Source organism: Cheilinus undulatus, linkage group 9 (genome assembly GCF_018320785.1).
Source record: "Cheilinus undulatus linkage group 9, ASM1832078v1, whole genome shotgun sequence".
Lineage (NCBI taxonomy): Eukaryota > Metazoa > Chordata > Actinopteri > Labriformes > Labridae > Cheilinus > Cheilinus undulatus.
The window spans coordinates 14,308,927-14,331,500 of record NC_054873.1 but is presented as its reverse complement, the minus strand read 5'-3'; the positions used below and the strand labels follow the sequence as shown (position 1 = coordinate 14,331,500).

General features: G+C 40.3%; 3 protein-coding genes across 3 annotated transcripts; all 3 read right to left on the bottom strand.

The window, feature by feature from the left end:
* Nucleotides 1–1,262: 1,262 nt before the first annotated feature.
* On the bottom strand, nt 1,263–5,974 carry LOC121514676. The gene is made up of 2 exons (XM_041794899.1): nt 5,403–5,974; nt 1,263–2,790 (listed from the first exon to the last, which is right to left on the bottom strand). Exons 1-2 carry the CDS (start codon nt 5,408–5,410, stop codon nt 1,593–1,595), a joined length of 1,206 nt encoding a protein of 401 aa, XP_041650833.1. The 5' UTR covers nt 5,411–5,974; the 3' UTR covers nt 1,263–1,592.
* A 729-nt stretch (nt 5,975–6,703) lies between these two features.
* On the bottom strand, nt 6,704–12,757 carry LOC121514674. Its single transcript, XM_041794898.1, has 2 exons — nt 12,695–12,757; nt 6,704–8,671 (listed from the first exon to the last, which is right to left on the bottom strand). Exons 1-2 carry the CDS (start codon nt 12,700–12,702, stop codon nt 7,471–7,473), a joined length of 1,209 nt encoding a protein of 402 aa, XP_041650832.1. The 5' UTR covers nt 12,703–12,757; the 3' UTR covers nt 6,704–7,470.
* A 1,264-nt stretch (nt 12,758–14,021) lies between these two features.
* LOC121515518 lies at nt 14,022–18,117 on the bottom strand. The gene is made up of 2 exons (XM_041796331.1): nt 18,075–18,117; nt 14,022–16,262 (listed from the first exon to the last, which is right to left on the bottom strand). The coding sequence occupies exon 2, from the start codon at nt 16,257–16,259 to the stop codon at nt 15,012–15,014; it is 1,248 nt and encodes a 415-aa protein (XP_041652265.1). The 5' UTR covers nt 16,260–16,262; nt 18,075–18,117; the 3' UTR covers nt 14,022–15,011.
* Nucleotides 18,118–22,574: the final 4,457 nt, after the last annotated feature.

Here is a 22,574-nt window from a genome sequence, read left to right as displayed (position 1 = left end):
ACGATGACCTCTGTCTTACTGTCATTCAAATTTAGAAATTTCAGGGTCATCCATGTTTTCAAATCTTTAATGCAGTCAAATAGAGGCTATTTTTAGATTTAAGAGGCATGTAGATTTGAACATTATCTGCAAAACAGTGGAAGAAGACATGATAGTTTTTGAAAATAGACCCCAGCGGCAACATACTCGGCAAAAATAGGATGGGGCCCAACACAGAGCCTGAGTGGCTTTCTCAGATGAGAAAAAATCCCCAAGATGAACAGAGATGGTCCTGTCTGTTAGGTATGACTGTAACCACTTCAACACAGTCCGCTTAACCCCTACACAAGTCTCCAAATGAGCTAGCAGGGTCACGTGGTCAACAGTATCAAAAGCAGCAGTTAAATCTAACAGTACCAGAATAGCAGCGTCTCCTTAGTCTACTGTCAAAATCCAATGATTAAAAATTCTTAAAAGAGCAGTTCCAGTGCTATGGCAGGGCTTAAAACCAGACCGAAACTTTTCATATAATTCGTGGTCAGTCAGTTTTTTGGTTTTCTGTTGGTGCAGTGTTTAAAAGGGTAGAAAAAAATTGCAGACTGTCCCATTTCTCCGCAGCGAGGTGGGTATTGCTGCAGCCTTGAGATCTCCTGTCTCGTCACCTCTCCTCTCAGACCCTTTTTTTTTTTTTTTTTTTTTGCATCACATCCCCTCAGTACATTGCCTGGTAGTGATGGGTCATTCATGAATGAGCTGGTTCAAAGAGCTGGCTCTTTTACATGAACAATAAGAGCTGGATCCCATTTGAGAGTCATTTTATATTTTTATAACTATTATTATTATCTTCATATAGATTGTGTGTGTCTGTGTGTTATCTGATTGATTACTCGAGATGATTTTTTTACCCTCTACCACAGGCACACCATGCATTAAGGACTCGTGTTTGATGGTGTAAGATTTGTTTTATGTCAGGTGCCTCATGCATCCCAGCCAGTGAGCAGATTTCATCTGACCCACAAGGTGTTTTGGGGAGACAGTACATTTTGAAAAAAATAATTATGTCATATTTTCATCAATTTAAAAAACTGATCACAGTTGGAGTAAAATACCTTCCCAGATATCAATCATGTGTAATAACATTGCTAAAATTGGCAGGTCAAATGAAGTCAAACTGGTACTTGAATGAAGAGCCTTTTGGGAACCGAAAGAGCTGACTCTTTTTGCAGATCCGAGCCAAATGAGTCAGATCACTGAAAAGAGGCAAAATTCCCATCACTATTGCCAGGGTGTTTACAACATTAAGAACACAGAATCTAAAAGGTCAAGAATTAATGCTGTTTTATTATCATCATAATTACTTGTATGTTGTCATAAATATGTACAGGTTCATGCTGCCTGGGCCACCACTGTTCAAAATAAGCAAATGTTTGTTTGTTGTTTTTTTTTACCCAGCATTATAGCATTGATATCTGAATGTTACCAAAACAGATCAAAAGTTCAACTTGAACACAGAGCATTGACAAGGCACCATCAACAATGATGAAATGGCACAAAAAATGTGTTTCTCATGAGTTAAAACTGAAACTGACTGGTTACATTTAGACTTATGTTAGTTATTCCCATTTGTTCTTACTCAGCTGCTGAGAAACATACTGACAGAAACACAGCCCTCCCTCCAGGTGACCAGAGGAGGTGGGTTGAGGAAAGGGAGAGTGTCTAGTAGCGAGGCTGCAGGTGTAACCTGATGAGAAGAACATCAGAGCTCTCTGAAACATCTCTTGTGCCTGATCAGGAAATGTTTCTGCAAACTCCTGTTTGCAGCTGTCCAGAGAAACATACACCAGATAGATTTTTGAGTTGGAGCCACATCCCATCAACACCTTGTCCTCATGGAGCAACAGGTTTGCTTTTCCTACAGCTTTATGCATCTCCCGCAAAATATATCGGTCATTATCCATTTTCCAGAATCCAAGCTGAATAATAAACCCAATCGGAATTAAGTAGACACTGAATGTCGTCGTCGACCAAATGTCAAATATTAATCGTGGTTGACGAATAAAATCATCAACGGTTTCATTTTGCCAAAACATACATAATGCAAACAAGAGCATGAAAAATGCTACACCAACGATGTAAATGATGACTCTAATCCAGAGTGGGCGGATCCAAACTTTGTCTTCAGAGACTCTGTTGATGATCCTCACAGCCTCTCTGTACTTGTCGTGGTTCTCAATGATCAGACGCAGTTGGTCCGGCACCTCCAATTCACTGAACTGACCAGATTCCCATTTGTAGAGTTCCTCATCATTAACAGCAGTCAAAGGCTGCAGGACCTTCCCATTGTAGATGGAGGGAGGCTGGAAGGGAACCACAGTGGAGCTTTGGAGCTGCTGGTTGGGGGTGCAGAGCACCTTGAGCAGCTTGTTCTTGAAGTCCGGGTCGTTGGCCCCCAGGTAGGTGAGGTGGCAGAGGTGGGCAGGAATAGAGACTCCAGGCTCCAGCAGCACTGGGACGATGGGCTTCCTCTCAAGACAGTCCCTGAACAGAGACATGTTGGCCTCCAGGAGACACCAGCGGCTCCTCACAAACTCTGGACTGAGGACCAGCAGGACCTTCTGGCTCTCCTGGATGCAGTCGGACATGTTCTCCAACACGGTGCGTCCTGGAGTGAAGTCACGCTCGTGGTAGCAGACCTGCAGGCCGCAGGACTCCAGCTGTTCAATGAGGGAGTGGGTCCACTGGTAGTCAGTGCTGCTGTAGCTGATGAAGACGTGGTAACTCTCACCATCTCTCAGAGAGGGAAGATCAGAGCTGTGAGGAGACAGTGGGACAACAGACCATGCTCTTAATCGTTACATGGAACTAATTATAATTAATAAGTTTTCCCACTAGTTTACTGTGCTCTTTCTGCTTTTGTAAACATTCAGAAATGTTTGAGACAATTTAAGTAGTTGAGTGGTTATTACATATGAGTTGTCATTTTTAATGAACATGGATATCTCAGTAAAAAATTCAACATTTGTACCTTTCAGTAGATTTATTGTTTTTAGAGCTCAATTATAAAGCACTGCATTACTGTTTAAATGAGAGACATGAATAAAGAAAAATACAGAAATTATTTCAGAATGAGGATAAAAGTATTTTATTCAATTACACTAATCCTCTCTCCTGAATGATCTGCTTTTTTTTTTTTAACAGTCAGCGCATAGTTTTGGACATTCTGTGCAGCAAATGCAAACGGGGACAAATCTGTTGATGCCCTTCAGTTAAAGAAAGAAAAGCACACATTGGTCACTGAAATAACTTAAAACTGACAAAAGTAATAAAACGAAAACACTGAAAATTAACTAATGAAAATCAGACATTGCTTTTGAATTGTAATTCAACAGAGTCATTTTAAAAAACTAACTAATGCAGCTAGCCTGGACAAAAATGATGGAACCCTTAAGTTAACATTTTGTTGCACAACCTTTTAAGGCAATCACTGCAATCAAGCAATTTCTGTAACTCTTAGTGACACTTTTGCACCTGTCCACAGGTATTTTGGCCCACTCCAGCTATCTCAGGTTTGAAGGGTGCCTTCCACAAACTACATGTTTTAGCTCCTTTCAATAGGATCTAGATCAGGGCACACTGAAGGCCCTTTCAGGGTTTTGCAATGTTTTGTTTGTATCCATTCTTGGGCATTTTTAGTGGGTCATTATTCTGGTGGAAGACCCATGACCTGCAATTGAGACCAAGCTCTCTGACACTGGTCAGCACATTTCACTCCAGAATGCCTTGATAGTCTTGAGATTTCATTGTACCCAGCACAGATTCAACACACCCTGTGCCAGATGCAGCAAAGCAGCTCCAGAACATAACTGAGCTTCCTCCATGTTTAACAGTAGGTACAGTGTTGTAATCTTTGCTTGCTTCATTTTTGTGTCTGTGAACAGAGAGCTGATGTGACTTCCGGAAAGCTCCAGATATGTATCATCCATCCAAAGGACATTCTCCCGGAAACTTTGGGGCTTGTCAATTTGCATTTTGGCAAATTCAAGTCTCTTTTTTTATGATTTGCTTTCAACAGTGGAGTCTTCCTAGATCGTCTTCCATCAAGTCCACTTTGGTTCTAACGGTGACTGATGGTGTGTTCTGACACTGATCTACCTTGACCTTGGAGTTCACCTCTAATCTCTTTAGAAGTTGTTCTGGCCTCTTTGGTTACCATTCATATTATCCGTCTCTTTAAACTGTCATCAGTTTTCCTCTTTGGGCCAAGGTTTGCTACAGTCTTCTGGACCTTAAACTTCTGAGTAATATGGTCAACCCTCGTCACAGGACCATGAAGCTGCTTGGAGATGGTCTTTTAGCCTTTACCTTTACCATGCTTGTCTATCATTTTCTTTCTGATCTCCTGGGACAACTGTCTCCTTAGCTTTCTGTGATCCATGTTCAGTATGGTACACACCATGATACCTAATTGCACAACGAATACTTTGACCCTTTTAATAGGCAGACTGACTGGTTACAAGTTTGAAGACAACTGTGATACTAATTACAGGACACACCTTAGCTTAATATGTCCCAATGGTCACATTATTTTTTATCTTTCAAGAGGCACCATCAATTTTGTCCGGACCAGTTTCATTAGTTTAATTTGAAAAAATGATTCAGTTGAACCACAATTCAAAAGCAATGACTGATTATTGAATTTTCAATACATTTTTAATTTTTCATTACTTTTGCCAGTTTGAAGTTATTTCAGTGTCCACTGCTCTTTTTTCTTTCTTTAGACGTGTGTGACTGCAGGGATACAACAATTTTCAAATGTAATTTAAAGTTGAAAGAAGTTAAATACATTTAAATAAAAGTCAAATAAAAAAACTCTGACACTCACATTTAAAACCACATTGAGGATTCAAATAGTGAGTCCCATCCTTTCAACTCCCTGAATTCAATTTACTTAACCCCCCCATAATTTTAAACATTGATATAAAAATGTGTAATCATCATTGTAGTTATCAGATTTCTTTCCCACAAACCCAGATGACATGATATGCTGTCAAACAAACATAGGTAGCAAAAGTCTACAAATGTTTTCAGTTTAAAAAAAAAGTCTAAAAACAGTGATGCTACATCCATCTCTGCAGAAAAATCAATACTCAAATAATCTGTGGTGACCTAAAAAAAAATCTGCCACCAGATAAGGTTTGTGCCTTACTCAGTACAAGTTTGAACAAAACGCATGCTCTTGTTGGTTACTGAGAGAGATGATAGACACAACAGCCAAAACTACTGATGTTCACTGATACAGCTCTGCTCTGGGTTAGCTCCCAAACATCCTTGTCTTTAAAAAATCAATAAATGATCCTGTTTGAAAGAAAAGTGCAGACTAAAGACACATCATACATGCAATGCAAAGCCATGAACACTCATACCTGTCCATGATATCGTAAAAACCATGTAAGCATGTAGGGAGTGGTCGTGCTGAGAGGAAAAGTCAGAACTGAAAGTTAGAGCGATGAAGGTGGTTCTTCAGTTTCTGCTTCCTGGGAATTTTTTTAGTTTCTTAAAGGGGCAGCGACAGTGCTGGTGTTAGAAGGGCTAAAAAACACAAATTAAGTGACTGTACCATTATGGATCTCAGTCAGTCTTATTTAAAAACATTAAACGCACAGAGCCTGGTCATGTGTTGAAGTGCTTCTTCTGTGAATTCTCCTTTAAATACTAAACTATTCATAGTTTAGTTATGTGGACCCGAAAAGTCCCACCACATAGCTTCAACAGTGAATCATCTCTTTTCCCTCAGTTCTCCCGGGATAAGCTGCTGGGTTCTTATGTCTTTTGTTAGCTGAATACAATGTAGGAAACAGATCTTAAAACTTTAAAAACAATGGGTGATTTAAATTTTGTTTTAAAACAGAAAAATGAAAATTAAAGACTACCTTTTTGTGTATGTTTTAAGGTTAAAAACAATCATGAGCAAAAGTTTGAAAGGGGTTAATTTTCATTTTTCATTTCAGAAAAGAAAAAGGAAAATAATTACAAGACAGGAAGTCAGTTCTTTTGGTTTCCTGTCACCAGATATTGTCATCTACTGAGGGGGTCCTCAACCTTTTCAGCCCGTGACCTCCAAAATAAAGGTGCCAGAGAACGGGACCCCCACTGTGCCTGAAGGTGGTTGAACACAGCCATGCACATTCAAGAATAGTCATGTGTCTCCAAGACCGCCCACAAGGCAGGATAAAGGGGAGGGCCTTCTGGGGCCAAGTTAAAAGGAGGCTCATGGGGTCAGCAACATCATGATTCATTGTGAAGTTAAGCTTTGAGATCCAGATTTGATAATTATTCTGAATAATAACCACTGTTATCAAAGCAACAAATATCAAATATCTTTTTTATTCATTTGTGCTGTAGAATGTAGCTTAAATGCAAATCCATAAAAATCAAATTAAACTGGATAAAAATGGCAAAAACTGATGGAAAAGGTGATTTCAAAGTTGCAGAAAACAGTTAAAGGTGGCAAAAATAAGACAAAAGTGGCAAAAAAAATAAGCAAAAATTGGTTAATTTGGCAAAAATGGGCACAGGCAGTGGTAAAAGGGGATTCAAGAATGGTAGAAAGGGGTTTAAAGTGACAAAAATGGGTGGAAAATTTGGTTAAAGTGGATCTAAAAGTGGAAAAAGTAGAATAAACTTATAAAAATGGGTTAACTGAGGCAGAAATGTAAGCAGAAATTGGCAGAAATGTGGATATAATGTGCAGAAATGGGCATAAAAAACAGTAAATATGGGTTCATAGTGGCAATAATGGGTCAACAGAGGCAACAACAGGCAGAAAGTGGTAATAAATGGTTTAGATGTGGCAAGAGGTAGAAAAAAGTGGTGGTAAGGGGTTAAATTTTAAATGTGTTTAAAGTGGCAAAAGCGTGTAAAGCTGGCAAAAGATGGTGGGAAAAAGTCATAAAACCATCTAAAATTTGGCAAAATTGGTGTACAGTGGCAAAAGTGGGTTAAATGAGGCAAAATCAGTCCAAATTGTGCTGAAATTTATGAAAAGTGGCAAATTATAGTGGCAAAATTAAGGTTAAATTTTATTTCAATATTATTCTCCCCACTTTACCTTTTTCTCTCATCATTTTGACAGTAATTTAAAAGTCCAACATATTTTTTTTTTCCCTGATAGTCCCAGTCCTCTTCTGTAGTCATCAGTGGTGATCAACGGTGCAGAGTTCTGTAGCTCCTCTTTAGTGCCATGTCCCCTCAGTGCAGTGCAGGGGCATTTACAAGATTGCAGGATCGAAAGGGTCAGGGATTCATACAACTGTACCACACAAACAACATCCTATGGTATCAAACATGTCTACATGGAGATGATGCCTGGGCTTCCACTGTTCAGTTCTTTTTCCCAGCTTGTCAAGCAGAATAATGGCATTGATATCTGAACATCAATTCCCCGAAAGAGATAAGAAGTCTCCTGGCTGGTAATATTTAGGCCTTCTTTAGTTATTCCCATTTGTCCTTCCTCAGCTGCTGAGAGACATACCGACAGAAACACAGCCCTCCCTCCAGGTGACCAGAGGAGCTGGGCTGAGGAAAGAGAGAGCGTCTAGTAGCGAGGCTGCAGGTGTAACCTGATGAGAAGAACATCAGAGCTCTCTGAAACATCTCTTCTGCTTGATCAGGAAATGCTTCTGCAAACTCCTGTTTGCAGCCGTCCAGAGAAACATACACCAGATAGATTTTTGAGTTGGACCTACATCCCATCAACACCTTGTCTTCATGGAGCAACAGGTTTGCTTTTCCTACAGCTTTCTGCATCTCCCTCACAATATATTTCTCATCATCCATCTTCCAGAGTCCGAGCTGAATGATAAACCCAAGTGATCCACAGTACAGACTAGTAACAACAAGCCCAGACATTTCATAAGTATTTATTTCCCAAGGCAAAATATTAGCATGAATGAATATAACTAGTAAATTTGTAGAAAAAGCAATTAAGAGTACGAAAAATCCTACACTAGCAATGTAAACAAGTACTCTAATCCAGAGTGAACAGAGCCAAACTTTGTCTTCAGAGACTCTGTTGATGATCCTCACAGCCTCTCTGTACTTGTCGTGGTCCTCAATGATCAGACGTAGTTGGTCCGGCGCCTCCACTTCACTGAACTGACCAGAGTCCCATTTGTATAGTTCCTCATCATTAACAGCAGTCAAGGGCTGCAGGACCTTCCCGTTGTAGATGGAGGGAGCCTGGAAGGGGACCACAGTGGAGCTTTGGAGCTGCTGGTTGGGGGTGCAGAGCACCTTGAGCAGCTTGTTTTTGAAGTCTGGGTCGTTGGCCCCCAGGTAGGTGAGGTGGCAGAGGTGGGGAGGAATAGAGACTCCAGGCTCCAGCAGCACTGGGACGATGGGCTTCCTCTCTAGACAGTCCCTGAACAGAGACATGTTGGCCTCCAGGAGACACCAGCGGCTCCTCACAAACTCTGGACTGAGGACCAGCAGGACCTTCTGGCTCTCCTGGATGCAGTCGGACATGTTCTCCAACACGGTGCGTCCTGGAGTGAAGTCACGCTCGTGGTAGCAGACCTGCAGGCCGCAGGACTCCAGCTGTTCAATGAGGGAGTGGGTCCACTGGTAGTCAGTGCTGCTGTAGCTGATGAAGACGTGGTATCTCTCACCATCTCTCAGAGAGGGGATATCAGAGCTGTGAGGAGACAGTGGGACAACAGACCGTGCTCATAATCTTTATATGACAACAATTATCACAATCATGAAGTCTATTTCCCTCGCTTAATCTGCTTTAAATTCTATTAATCCAATCTCAGCACTTTAGTTATCATCAAAATCAGTTTTTCAGAAATATTGTAAGTGTGAAATGTACACCCAGAGTTTCCAAAAAGGTTAGGGCATTGTGTTGAATGTTTATAAACAACAGAATGCAATGATTTTATTCACAGTAGAACATAAACAGCACATCAGATATTAAAACTGAAAAATGAAAAATATTAGTTCATTTTGAATTTGTGGCAGCAACACTTCTAAAAGCCTAAGGACAGGGCCATGCTTAACAATACGTAACATCCCCTCTTCTTTTAACAGCAGTCTGTCAACGTCTGGTAAGTAAGAGACCATTTGCTGGAGTTCTGCTGTTCTACTGTGCTGACATGCTGTTGTAATAGATGTGGTATGTGGTTTCACATTGTCTTGCTGAAATGTGCAAGGCCTAAGAGAGGTTGTCTGGATGGGTTAATATTTCGCTCTTAACCCACTTTCCAGCATTGAGTGTCTGTCCAGATGTGTAAGCTACCCATGCCCTAGACGCTAATGTAAGCCCATACCATCAGAGATGCATGCTTTGAACTGTGTTGATAACGAGCTGGATGGTCCCTCTCCTCTTTATTCAGCAGGGTCGGCATCTGTGGTTCCCAAAAGGAATTTCAAATTCCGATAAATGTGACCACAGAACAGTTTTCCATTCTGCCTTAATCCATTCTAAATGAGCTTTGGCCCAAAGAAGACAGTGGCATTTATTGATTCTTTTTTGCAAACAGTTTTAACTTGCTTTTGTGGATGGCAAGTGTTCCTGAACCCAGTGCAGTGATTTCCAGTACAGAATCAAGGCTGTTTTTAATGTGGGGCTGTCTGAGGGCCTGAAGATTACAAACATCCACTATTGACCTTTGGCCTTGTCCCTTGCACACGGAGATTTCTCCAGATTCTCTGGATCTTTTGATGATATTATGTAGATAGATTGTGGGATATTTAAAGTCTTTGCAATTTTAAATTTTTCTGTAATTATTCCACAATTTTCAGAAGCAGTTTTTGCAGGTCCTATTTACTACTGAGAGACTCTGCACCTTTACAATGCTCTTTTTCTGCACAGTCATGTTACTGACATGCTGCCATTTAAATTTATTAGTTGTGAAAAGCTTCTCTAGCTGTTTTTCATTAGTACCACTTACTTTTCCAGCCTTTTGTGGCTCTTTCCCTAGTTTTTTAAAATGTGTTACTGCTGTCATATTCAAATTGAGCTAATACTTTTCTTTTCATGAAATGGTAAAATGCCTCAGTTTCAACATCACACTTGTACACTTAAGCCGTGTTTCCATCAGGGGGTCCGGTTTGACTCAGTTCGGTTTGGTATGGTTTGGTATGCTAAATCCCAACATAGTTTGCGTTTCCACAGACACCCGTGCTCTCACTTGGGTGGGCAGGGCTGTAAAAGCCTGCATGTAAAGTCACAGACAGCGCGAGTCAGCTGTTCCAGCTGCAGAGTTATAGAAAGGATGAGTGACCGAAATCAGTCGGGAATAAGCAGTAAACAGCTTTATTTCATCTGAAAGTGCTTTTAAAAAAAAAAAACAACTATATCTTAATGATGTTAACCGCTGTCAGTAAAGATCCTCAGCTGATGGAATACGCGTACATTGACGGTTTAAGTCGTAACACTACATTAATATGTGAATATATCTAGTCTAGAACAGTTTATACGACAAAATATGAAAGTTTAGAGCTGTACTGTGAGAATTCGCCGAATTAAAAATAAAGTAAAAGTTCAGCTGGTGTTAAAATCAAGCTAGATTAAGTCAGAAATCTGGGGTGCGCTGATCTCATTTTAAAATAGTCTGCAGCGTGAAGTTTTACGAGCTTGTTCAACAACCACAGAGCGATGTTTTCACAGGTTACCTAAGATTAGAAGTAGATTAATAACTAGTTACAGATGAGAATGAACTGTTCAAAGGCTTCATATTCACAAAACTTCTGCATTAATTTAGTTTCTCATCCATCCTGGATGGATCAGGCTGATGTGAGCCTTTGGGCTGATTTAAAATCAGGTACAGATAAATGTCAGGAAACTTGATTTGTGGCCAGATACCAATATCCATAGACTAGGAAACAGCTTGGATCTCCGTCGAGTCCAAATATTTCCCATTTAGGCAGATATTGGTCCATTTTTCTCCCATTTTCGCCCGCTTCTCACAGCGCAGACTTCCGTGTTTGAAGCCCGGAGGCGAGCAGCTGAGTCGCGGGCTGATGTGATGTCAGTGCAGCCCCTATTGTGTGTGTAGCTCCACCTTTTTGGTACAGTTAGGTAAGATTGGCACCCCTACAGAAGGGTGCCGAAAAGTGGGACGGTACGGGTCGGTTTGTTGGGACCCTTTCTCTAGGGAAACGCCAAAAAAAGCGTGCTGTACCGCACCGAACTGAGCCAGACTGCTTGGTGGAAATGACCTATTATACCCTGATATGTTATGTGCTATTGTGAATAAAATATGGGTTTATGAAATAAGGAAATGGTTGCATTCTGTGTTTATTTACATTTTATACAGCACTCCTCATTTGCTGAAACTGGGGTTGCAAAAGTATACTCTATATATGACAAACATGTATAAACAATGTCATAACCAGGATGATAATGTTTCATTCAATAGCTGTAATCCTCTTGCATATTTTTGTGAAAAACAATTGTCTTGAAAAAAAAAAGAATGAAGAAAATAACGAAAATCACATCATTTTCTGAGCAACAAAGTTGAATTACTTTATATGGAGTTATTATTGTTGCAAAACTACTCGCAAATGCTAAACAGATCTACAAATGTGTGCAACTATTTACAAATACTTAAAACTGCAAATAGTTACAAAGAGCCACAAATGCATGCACAAATCTGCAAATGTGTAGACTAATTTATTAATTTCGTACTGGTATAATAGTTTAGGAAACCTACTCTTTTTGCTTTAAGCTGTCAAAATACTCACAAGACATCAATTACAATTTCATTTGCCTCTCGACTAACTGTCATACACACGTGACTTTTGCAACACTTCTGCTACGCACGATCTGCAAATGCGCAAAGCCCTGGGTTTTGTTGCCCTCAGTGCAGGCTCATAGGCAAGGCTGTCTACCTCACAGCACATGGACCAGTGTTTAATGCTGAGTTAGGCAGCAGTTCAGACCTGATTTACTCTTTTTACTTGTTTGCATATCTTTGCACGCATTTGCAGATCTTTACATCTATTTGCAGATCATTGCACGCATTTTCAGATTTGTACTTAAATTTGCAGATTTTGCATGCATTTGCAGATCTGTGCACGCATCTGCAAATCTATCTTTGCATTTGCAGATTTGAGTACAGATCTGTGAATGCATTTGCTATTATTTTTCAACAATAATAGCTCCATGAATAAGAAATCCAGCAGTCACATTTAATCAGCAGTAAGGATTTAAATGATAAGAGCATGTATTCCAACTTCCTTAGATTTATTCTACTTAAAAATTCATCTTAACACCAATACAAAGACTTTGTAATAATAATTTCAGTTGTCAGATTTATTTACCACAAACCCAGATGGCAAGAAACTTTGTCAGATTAAAATTAGGTAGCAAAGATTCACAAATACAACTACAAAGTGTGACCTCACATCCTTCTGCAGAATAATCAATACTCTAACAACTATCTGATGACCTTTAAAACCTTCTTATAGATAGTGTTTGTGGCCTATTAAATACAAGTTTGAGTATTAGACATGCTATTATTAGTTATTAAGAGAGATAAAGGCCCATGCTAAAAGTGTACTAGCATGTAGACAAAACAGACAAAACTATCGATGTAAATTAATAAACAGCCCTGAGACAGCACTAGGTTACCTTCTAAACATCTCTTTATTTGTCTTAAAAATACACATTACTCCTGTTTGAAGCAAAAAGAACAACTAAAACACATCATACCTGTCCATGATATCATAAGAACCAGGCAAACATGTGAGGAGTGGTCACATTGAGAGGAAAAGTCAGAACTGAAAGTTAGAGCATTGAGAGTGTTTTCCGCTTTCTGCTTCCTGTGCTTTTTAGTTTCTTAAAGGGGCAGCGACAGCACCGGTGTTAGAAGGGCTAAAAAACAAGACTGTACCTTTATGGCTCTCGGTTAGTCTTATTAAACCAACAGAGGAAGATTGAGGACATTGATAAGGTGACTTTTATTAAAGAAAAAATATAAATAGTGGAGTGTCGGTGAAGCTACCAGCTGCTGGGTCTGCTTCTGTTTTTTGTAATTGAATATCTTAGGAAATAGTCATGAGAAATTTAAATATTAATGATTAATTAATTTTGTTTTTAAGAGCTTGATTTGTTCTGGTCAAGCTCATGTTGCCAGCACAGTAAAAAATGAGCACGTTTGTTGTGGATAAACCTCCCTCAACAACAGAGTGATGAGCTGAGGCTGTACCTATCACTTCTGTGAACAGTAATAACACAGGCAGCATCCATGTGTACTTACGTATGACACTGCACAATTAACAATAATGATTTCCAAATAATATTAACCCTTGACCTTTATGATCCGTATGCACTTACTGCTGTAAATACCCGGGCAATGACATAAGGGGATGTGGCACAAAAGGGGATAAGAGGAGGGGGGATAAGACAAGAGGTCTCCAGGCTGCAGCAATAGCCATCTCATTACAGAGCAACGTGGTTATAGTACTTTTTTTCTTTATACCTTTCACTGTCCTCATGGGTTCCTCCACCATTGTCGGCAATATATTATGTTATTATGTTGTTGTTGTTGTTTTTTTTAACTTAAAAAATGAAAATCTAACTTTTTCAAAGTTGCACATCATTTTTTGACCATGAAAGTGAAAATCAACCGGTATTTTGATTTCCATATTTTCTATTTAACCCTCAGAGCCGACAGCTAGTCTCGTCTGGACTTTTTTTTTCTTAAAAAGCTTGTAAAATATCAACCCTGTGGAGCACAGTCAAGCTCTACATATCCCTTTTTTTCAGGACAACCTGAGCTTCAGGAATATATATCTACTACAGTAATGTCGCTTGATTTTTTAAAAAAGTTATAGGACTCTAAAGACAAAAGAAAAAAAAATTGGAATTTGAAACCCAAAGATATTTATTGATAACACAAAGTAAATAATAGTGACTAAGCATTTTCTTTACACAGACTTGTTCTCCCATCTCCTGGGGACAAGACATTAAAAAAAATGTATATTTTGAGACTAAAGGTTTTCAAAATATCTACATATAAACAAAAAAATGTGCTTTTTTGCATTTGCATTCATTTGTGCCACTGCTTTAAGCAGTAGAGGCGCAACATCTTGCTGTTGGAGGACAGCCCCTCCCAGAATGCATTGCATGTTAACATTGCTCTCAACAAATATGGTGCTACCCACCAAAGAAAGCCAAAGTACATGATCAAAAATGGATAAAAAATGGACAAAAAGAGCCTTATTATTGGATGTAACACCATGGATATAGTTCATTAATTAAACAGAGAACATGTCAGCAATGTAATCTGGGATTAAAAATGTATAGACCTGCTATAGGAGAAGTTACACAAACAGTGACTTGAATTAGTCTCGGTAATTAGCTAGAGCTAACAAAGCTACGCTAACAATGAAATGAACATCACAAGGTAAGGCAATGTAGCTACATAACCTTTACTTTAGCAATGCAAGCTTTAGCAAACAAAGCAAGAGCTAGCAATGCGGGGAACACACCTACATATTCGCTACTATAGCGATAGCTAACATTAACGTAGCTCTGTTAGCTTTAGTAAATGTAGTATAAGCTAACATCTAATTAGCCTTCATTTGTTTTTATTAAATATACGTAGTTTATTTAGTTTTAGCATGGGCTATGTAGTTTTGTCACATATGTAGCTTCATTAGCTTTTGCTGCATATGTGCATAAGAGTGTTTTCTAGCTTTTTCCTGTTATCAGACTTTTTATTTGGTTTTATTAATGGTTTTGTTTTCAGGTTTTATCAGGTCAGGTTTTTTAATTTTAACCTTTGATTTTATTCTGAAAGATTTAGCATGTATTGATCTGACAGAGGTGGCGTCTCACTTTAGTGGTCTGTATAGGGGGGTGTCTGAGATCTTTGGTCTGCAGCTAGACTGTCTTGCCCCCGACAGAAGGTAAATTTCGTCATGAAAGCGTAGTAGGTGTATTTCATGGCAGCATACACTTGTGGCGCCCAGTGTTTGCCTGATGTAAAACCAAAACACACTGATCATATTTAGGCCTTCTTTAGTTATTCCCATTTGTCCTTCCTCAGCTGCTGGGAGACATACTGACAGAAACACACCCTTCCTTCCAGGTGACCAGAGGAGCTGGGCTGAGGAAAGGGGAAGTGCCTTTTAGCGAGGCAGCAGGTGTAACCTGATGAGAAGAACATCAGAGCTCTCTGAAACATCTCTTCCCCCACATCCTGATCAGAAAATGTTTGTATAAACTCCTGTTTGCAGCCGTCCAGAGAAACATACACCAGGTAGATCTGTGAGTTGGAGCAACATCCCATCAACACTTTCTCCTGAGAGAGTAGCAGGTTTGCTTTGCCTACGGCTTTCTGCATCTCCCTAACAATATAATTCACTTCATCTTTTTTCCACAAACGAAGCTGAATAATGGCACCTAATGAAACACAGTACAGACATGGAATAATAGCTGCTGAAAGATCTAATTTTTTGTGCATTATAAGGTCAGCAATCTTAGAACCCATCAACAATGAAGGAATAAAAATTGTAAGCAAAAGTACTATAGTAACAATAACAGCCATGAGTGCTCTGGTCCAGACTGTGTACACTCTATTTTCACGGATACCGTTGATGATCCTCACAGCCTCTCTGTACTTTTCGTGGTCCTCAATGATCAGACGCAGTTGGTCCGGCACCTCCATGTCACTGAACTGACCAGAATCCCATTTGTAAAGTCCCTCTGCATTAACAGCAGTCAAAGGCTGCAGGGCCTTCCCGTTGTAGATGGAGGGAGGCTGGAAAGGCACCACAGTGGAGCTTTGGAGCTGCTGGTTGGGGGTGCAGAGCACCTTGAGCAGCTTGTTCTTGAAGTCCGGGTCGTTGGCCTCCAGGTAGGTGAGGTGGCAGAGGTGGAGAGGAATAGAGACTCCAGGCTCCAGCAGCACTGGGACGATGGGCTTCCTCTCCAGACAGTCCCTGAACAGAGACATGTTGGCCTCCAGGAGACACCAGCGGCTCCTCACAAACTCTGGACTGAGGACCAGCAGGACCTTCTGGCTCTCCTGGATGCAGTCGGACATGTTCTCCAACACACTGCGTCCTGGAGTAAAGTCACGCTCGTGGTAGCAGACCTGCAGGCCGCAGGACTCCAGCTGTTCAATGAGGGAGTGGGTCCACTGGTAGTCAGTGCTGCTGTAGCTGATGAAGACGTGGTAACTCTCACCATCTCTCAGAGAGGGAAGAACATAGCTGAAGGGAGACAGTGGCTGAACTTCAGGGTCCTGAAGTAAGCTGATTTCCTCCATTGTCTATGAAAAAGAGAGAGATGGGAACATCACAATGATAAATGTTCAGCAAAGATGGTTTCATGATTCATTTTCAAACTCTATTAAAAAAAAAAACTATTCAGTGAGTAGAAATAACATTAGAAGAACAATATGTATTACTCATGTGAGTTTTTACTGCCATTTGAGGACAAACATCTGAAAGATACGATTAGATTAAAGATTACGAAATTATGAGTGGTTTCTGTAATAATTGTTGGCTATAGCATCAGTTCCTGTAAATTGGTTTGTATCAGTGATGAACGGTCACCATTAGGGCCATCAGAATCAATGCATTGCAATAAAGGTCCATAATTAGTGCAGTCATCTCTTTAATATTGCATTCATAGCATGCTTTCAGCTTACATTTGTTATGACATTGCAATGTCTCCCTGCAGGAACAGTGATGGAAATTAAGTGTGTTACTGCCCTTTCCCTTTACCTCACTCACCATTAAAAACATTCACACACAGGGCACTGGTTGAGCTCAGTTGGTGAATCAGGTTCCCATATACAAAGGTTGGAGTATGGTCTTTTCTCATTTCCTTTCAAAATGAAACCATGGTCTTATTTAGAGACAGTAGACTCCTATTAACCAAATACTGCAGCAGACATAGTGAAGAGGATTGTCTCCAACATCCAACCCCAGAAAGCCGCTGGTCCAGATCACATCGTAGGCTGTGTGCTGAGGGACTGAATCACATCAGTTTATGACTCTCAACCAGATTGGACCTGTTGCTCTCTCTGAGTCTGATTCACCTGGAAAACAAAGACACTTATGCCAGGCTCTTATTAATCGAGTTCAGCTCTGCAGTCAACATGCCCCAGCAGCTCACTGTTGCCTATGGTGAATCCTGGTATGTGCAGATGGATTTTTTTAGGAGAGAGATGGCAGGCAGTCAGAGTAGTTAGCATAATATCTCAAACAACCATGGTAATGACCACAAAGGTTTGTATGGAGCTCTTAACTGTCCACTTTATAACTCTTTTTGCAGCTTTTTTGCCACTGCTTTCGAACCTTTTGCCAATTTTTGCCATTCTCTGCCACTTTGAATCCAGTTCTGCTGCATCTCTTGTCTTTCAACCCTCATTCATTTACTATGTTTTACACCTCATTGCCACTTTTAACCCACGTGTCCCACTTTATTGTACTTTCAACTCATTTTTTGCCATGTTTATGCCGTATGTTTTTTGCAACCTTTTTGCCATGGCTTTTTTTGGTAGGTCTGATCATCAGCACCATCTCTCACTGACTATCAGAGGCTTCAGTTGGATTCACAGCACCAGGTTCCTGGGTGTCCATCCCAGACCTGATTTTGTCCTACAGAAGCACAACTGAGAGAATTCTCATTCACTGTATCTCCTCCTGGCCTGGTCACAGTGGAGAAGAGACAAACTGAACTGCTGAGAGGACTGCTGAAAAAACAGTAGTGCCTTGCCGTGTGGGATATCTACACTGAATACTGTGTGCAGAGCTAACGGCCTAATAAGCCTCATTAACTTACCTTTTTAATTGTCTTTTACCTTGGAATACATTTCTGACTGGTGGAGGTTTGAATCACATTTTTGGTTTTACTTGAGGCATAAAAATGACAAATAAAGGAATCCTGATCTCAGTTTCGTTTTCAGAACCCCACCTTTCTGAAATGTTTGAACAGAAGTGAGAATCAGATTCCTGACATTGTTTTAAGCGTGGATACAATCCAAATCTTTCTTTCCCAATGCTGTATTCTGCTGAATCATTATTATCAAAGAAAGACAGATAAAAGTTAGATAGAAACCAGCCAACATTCTCACCTGGTGTTAGACACATGAATCAGTTCCTCAATGGGATGTCGACAACAGAGCCAGGAAGCTGGAAGAAAAAATCAAAGCTACACTCCCTGTTTGTGAGTTTGCTTAAAGGCACAGTACACCTCATTGTGTTGCCCTGGTGGCTTTATAACATACAGAGTTGGTACATTGATCTTTGTACCCGTCATAACAGAAGAATTTTTGACCCCTTACCTGGGTCAGCTCCACTGTTGTAGATAAGCATGGGTTTCTGCTCTTTTAATCCTGAAACCAACAGCCTGCTCATGGCTTTTGATGACTTTGTGAATGTAGCAGCAAAGTTACTAGGGTGCACTCTTCCCTACTTTTGTTTAGTCAGAGACCATGGGTGGGGTTAAGAATTAAAATGTGCTTTTTCCTTCATGGGCAGTGCAAAAACACCAAGAGATATGAATCTTCAAATTTTACTACACTGTAACACTGTAAAGTTGAGAATAATAAAACCTTTTGTTGCGAGAGACTGATTATGTCCCTGGTTTCCCCACATTTCTATCACATACTTTAATCTTGAATATTTATGCCACTCAGGGTAGGCCAACTTAACCCTTAGAGGCCCACTGGCTATTTTTTCATTTTGTTCATTTTCTTTTGACAAAATAAAACACTCAGGAAATGTAAACCATGCTCATGCTTGGTTTAATCTTTTTCGGTACTACTTCAACTTTATAAAATGAAATGTATATTTTTTAAATTTAATTTACTTTATTCAATATAGGGCCTCCAAATCACAACACCCCACAAAAATGGATTTAAAAAATGTTATTTTAAACAATATACTGTCATTTTTTGAAAAGAAATTACAACATGCTAAAATTATGAAAGTGCCAGTCCTGTACAGCATGGTCCACTGTCCTCTATGTGTAACATGAATTTTTATATCACATTAAAATGATCATATTTCCTGTTTTACTTGGCCTATTGACATCAAACAAAAACTGAAAGAAAGATTAAAGATAATTCTTTCCGTATGAAGTAATTGCAATGTAAAATGTGGCTTTGTTTTCATGCTGTCATGTGACAAAAGTAGCGCATGATGAATCATGCCGGTGTGATCATGGACCCCGAAGAGCTACAAAAGTACGAGTGACAATGACTGAAAGATGTACACTGAACTCAGAAGCCCTCTTCCATCATGTTTAGAGTACCATCCACTGTATATTATGGTTGCTTCCCACAGGCAGGACTTCTCTAACTGAGTCAGCAACTTCACTCATGGTGCAAAAGTGTTTTAGGTCCAAAGGTATTCTGGGAGACTGCAGATGATGGGGTGATGGCCAAATAGATTTAGTAAAATTGCAAAAATACTTTGAGGGATTGAGAACCGTTTAAAAATCGTTTAAAACTAAAAAAGTGTTCTAATAACACAGAAAAATGAATCTAAAATACAAGTTTTGGACTTTAAGGTTAACATGCTCAGTTTTTCTGATGACCCTCAACTGTTTAGGCTTACAATGAAAGACTGATGGGTGCATTTAATCAAGTGAGTGCAATATTAGAAAGCCCAATGCCCTTGTAATGAATTAGTTGCAGGTGGGACTTGTCTAACTGAGTCAGTTACTTCACTCATGGTGTAAAAGTGTCTTAGGCCCAAAGGTATTCTGGGAAACACCAAGGCAGCCTCGTCCTTGAGACCAGCACAACAAGCTGCTAACACAGCCTCTCACAACAAGGCACAGGGGCACTATAGCAGTGGCTCTCAACAGGGGGGTTGGGAACCCCTTCGGTGCCTTGAGACACTGAGAGGGGGTTGCCAGATGCCTTCTAAAAACAAATATTTTTAAATGATTTAAGGATGTATATTTAACAAATTTTTAAAAGAATATATGCATAAAATTAATTGAATTTAGAAAAAAAAAACATGGCAATTTAGTGAGATGTACTGTATGCTGAAATCGGTGTAATGTTTAAACCAGGAGTCTGCACATTACTATTCTTGAATATGCACTGCCTGCATTCAACCAGCTTCATCCACAGTGGGGGTCTCTGTTCTGCAGCACCTTTATTTCTGGGGTTGTGGAGTCTGAGAACCTTTGCTCTACAGTAGGCAGGGACATTGTGTCCATCATACTCAACTCTGACCACAAGTTAGTAAGTCAAAACAGAGTAAAGACATACCATTAGATTTGTCTGTGGCACTGACTACTGACATTTGGAGGAAAAGTTTGGTAGATCTACTTGTTTAAGGGGGCAAAGGAAGGTTGTGTCATATCTGACTGGTTTTGAAGGGCTAAAAAGGCCAGTGCCAAGTTATTCAAACTCTTTATGACCACACAATACTGTTTATAGCCAGATAGAACTACATTCCATGAACAATGTAGAAAAGAAACACTGTAGCTAGTCAGATGTTATTTGCTTTATTGATACAATAAATATGTACAAAGCTTGAAAAAGAACCAAGTTTAAGAAGCATAAAAGCTGTACTCAACAGAGGCAAATGTTTAATTGAAGAAAAAGGACACTGCAGCCCTAAAGGCTAAAATACGCCACTTTTAGTATATCAAGTTGAAGAGCACCAACACCACAGACCAAAGCAAATATTCTGTGCCCCCTGACTGGACTGACAATAAAGGTTGAAATGAGAACATAAACCAGGATGTAAACTAGAGTAAAATGTTTTATACAGAAAATTGGTGAATTTGAATTTCCTAAGGTGGGGTCTTATGAGAAAGGTGGATGTTGTTTGTCCTATATCTCATAGACTTATTCCCATCTTCTTATACATTGGTTATTCCCATTTGTCCGCACTGAGCTGCTGGGAAATATACTGACAGAAACAAGGCGCTACATCCAGGTGACTAGTAGACCTGGGGAAAGGAAAGGGGAAGTCTCTTTTAGCAAGACAGCAGGAGTAACCTGATGAGAAGAACATCAGAGCTCTTTCAAACATCTCTTCTGCCTGATCAGAAAATGTTTCTGCAAACTCCTGTTTGCAGCTTTCCAGACACACATACACCAGGGAGATCTCTGAGTTGGACACACATCCCATTAACACCTTGTCCTCATGGAGCAACAGGTTTGCTCTGCCAATAGCTTTTTTCATCTCCCTCTTGATGTAATTCCCTTCATCCTTGTGCCATAAGCCCAACTGAATCATCAACCCCACTTCAACAAAGAGAACACATGGAATTAATGGTATGAGAATATATGCTGCAAAAAATATAACTGGCACAGTCCCAAGAAGACTTAATGCAAGAAAAATACACATGGCAATACCAAAGTACTGTAGTCTTCTGGCCTGTTTTAAGCAAACCTGCGTCTGAGACAACATGCTGTTGATGATCCTCACAGCCTCTCTGTACTTGTCATGGTCCTCAATGATCGGGCGCAGTTGGTCCGGCACCTCTATGTCATTAAAGCGACCAACATTCCATTGGTGGAGCCCCTCTGCATTAACAGCAGTCAAAGGCCGCAGGGCCTTCCCATTATAGATGGAGGGCGCCTGGAAGGGCACCACAGTGGAGCTTTGGAGCTGCTGGTTGGGGGTGCAGAGCACCTTGAGCAGCTTGTTCTTGAAGTCAGTGTCGTTGGCCTCCAGGTAGGTGAGGTGGCAGAGGTGGAGAGGAATAGAGACTCCAGGCTCCAGCAGCACTGGGACGATGGGCTTCCTCTCTAGACAGTCCCTGAACAGAGACATGTTGGCCTCCAGGAGACACCAGCGGCTCCTCACAAACTCTGGACTGAGGACCAGCAGGACCTTCTGGCTCTCCTGGATGCAGTCGGACATGTTCTCCAACACGGTGCGTCCTGGAGTGAAGTCACGCTCGTGGTAGCAGACCTGCAAGCCGCAGGACTCCATCTGTTCAATGACGGAGTGGGTCCACTGGTAGTCGGTGCTGCTGTAGCTGATGAAGACGTGGTAACTCTCACCATCTCTTAGAGTGGGGGGGGAGTGGACAGTTGGAGACAGAGGGACAAGAGGTGAGTGAATGTCTTCAATCTCAAACAAGTCAATTCCCGCCATTATCTAGAGAAAAAGGAAGTGAGAGCTCATCAGATATCAACAGGGTGAAATCTACATGTCCTCATAATCTGTTTACATATTTGTTGTTTCTGAATAATATTTTTAAGTGGTATGTGTTATTATATTTAGTTTCAGACAACTCAAATGCCTGTTAAACCACCTGTCAGAGAGCTCTTTACCACTGTTGGGTAGCATTGCTTTTTTAAACTTAATTAAGTGCTTTTGCATTTCCAAAATATGTAACCACTCATTCCACTTGTCACTTGTTAATATGGCGCTTAGCCAGCAGTAAGACTGCCTGCAGCTGAGTCCCATCATCTAAAACTACCAACCGATAAACTCACAGACATAAAACACCCTCTTGCATGTGACACACCATGCTGTGGGTGTCCACTCTGGCTCGCGCCATCAATGTGCTCTGTGTGCTGGCTGCATCTCCATGCTGCATATTCCTGTCTTTTCCATTTAAAAGTGACTTGATTCATTAAATGAAAAATTCAGAA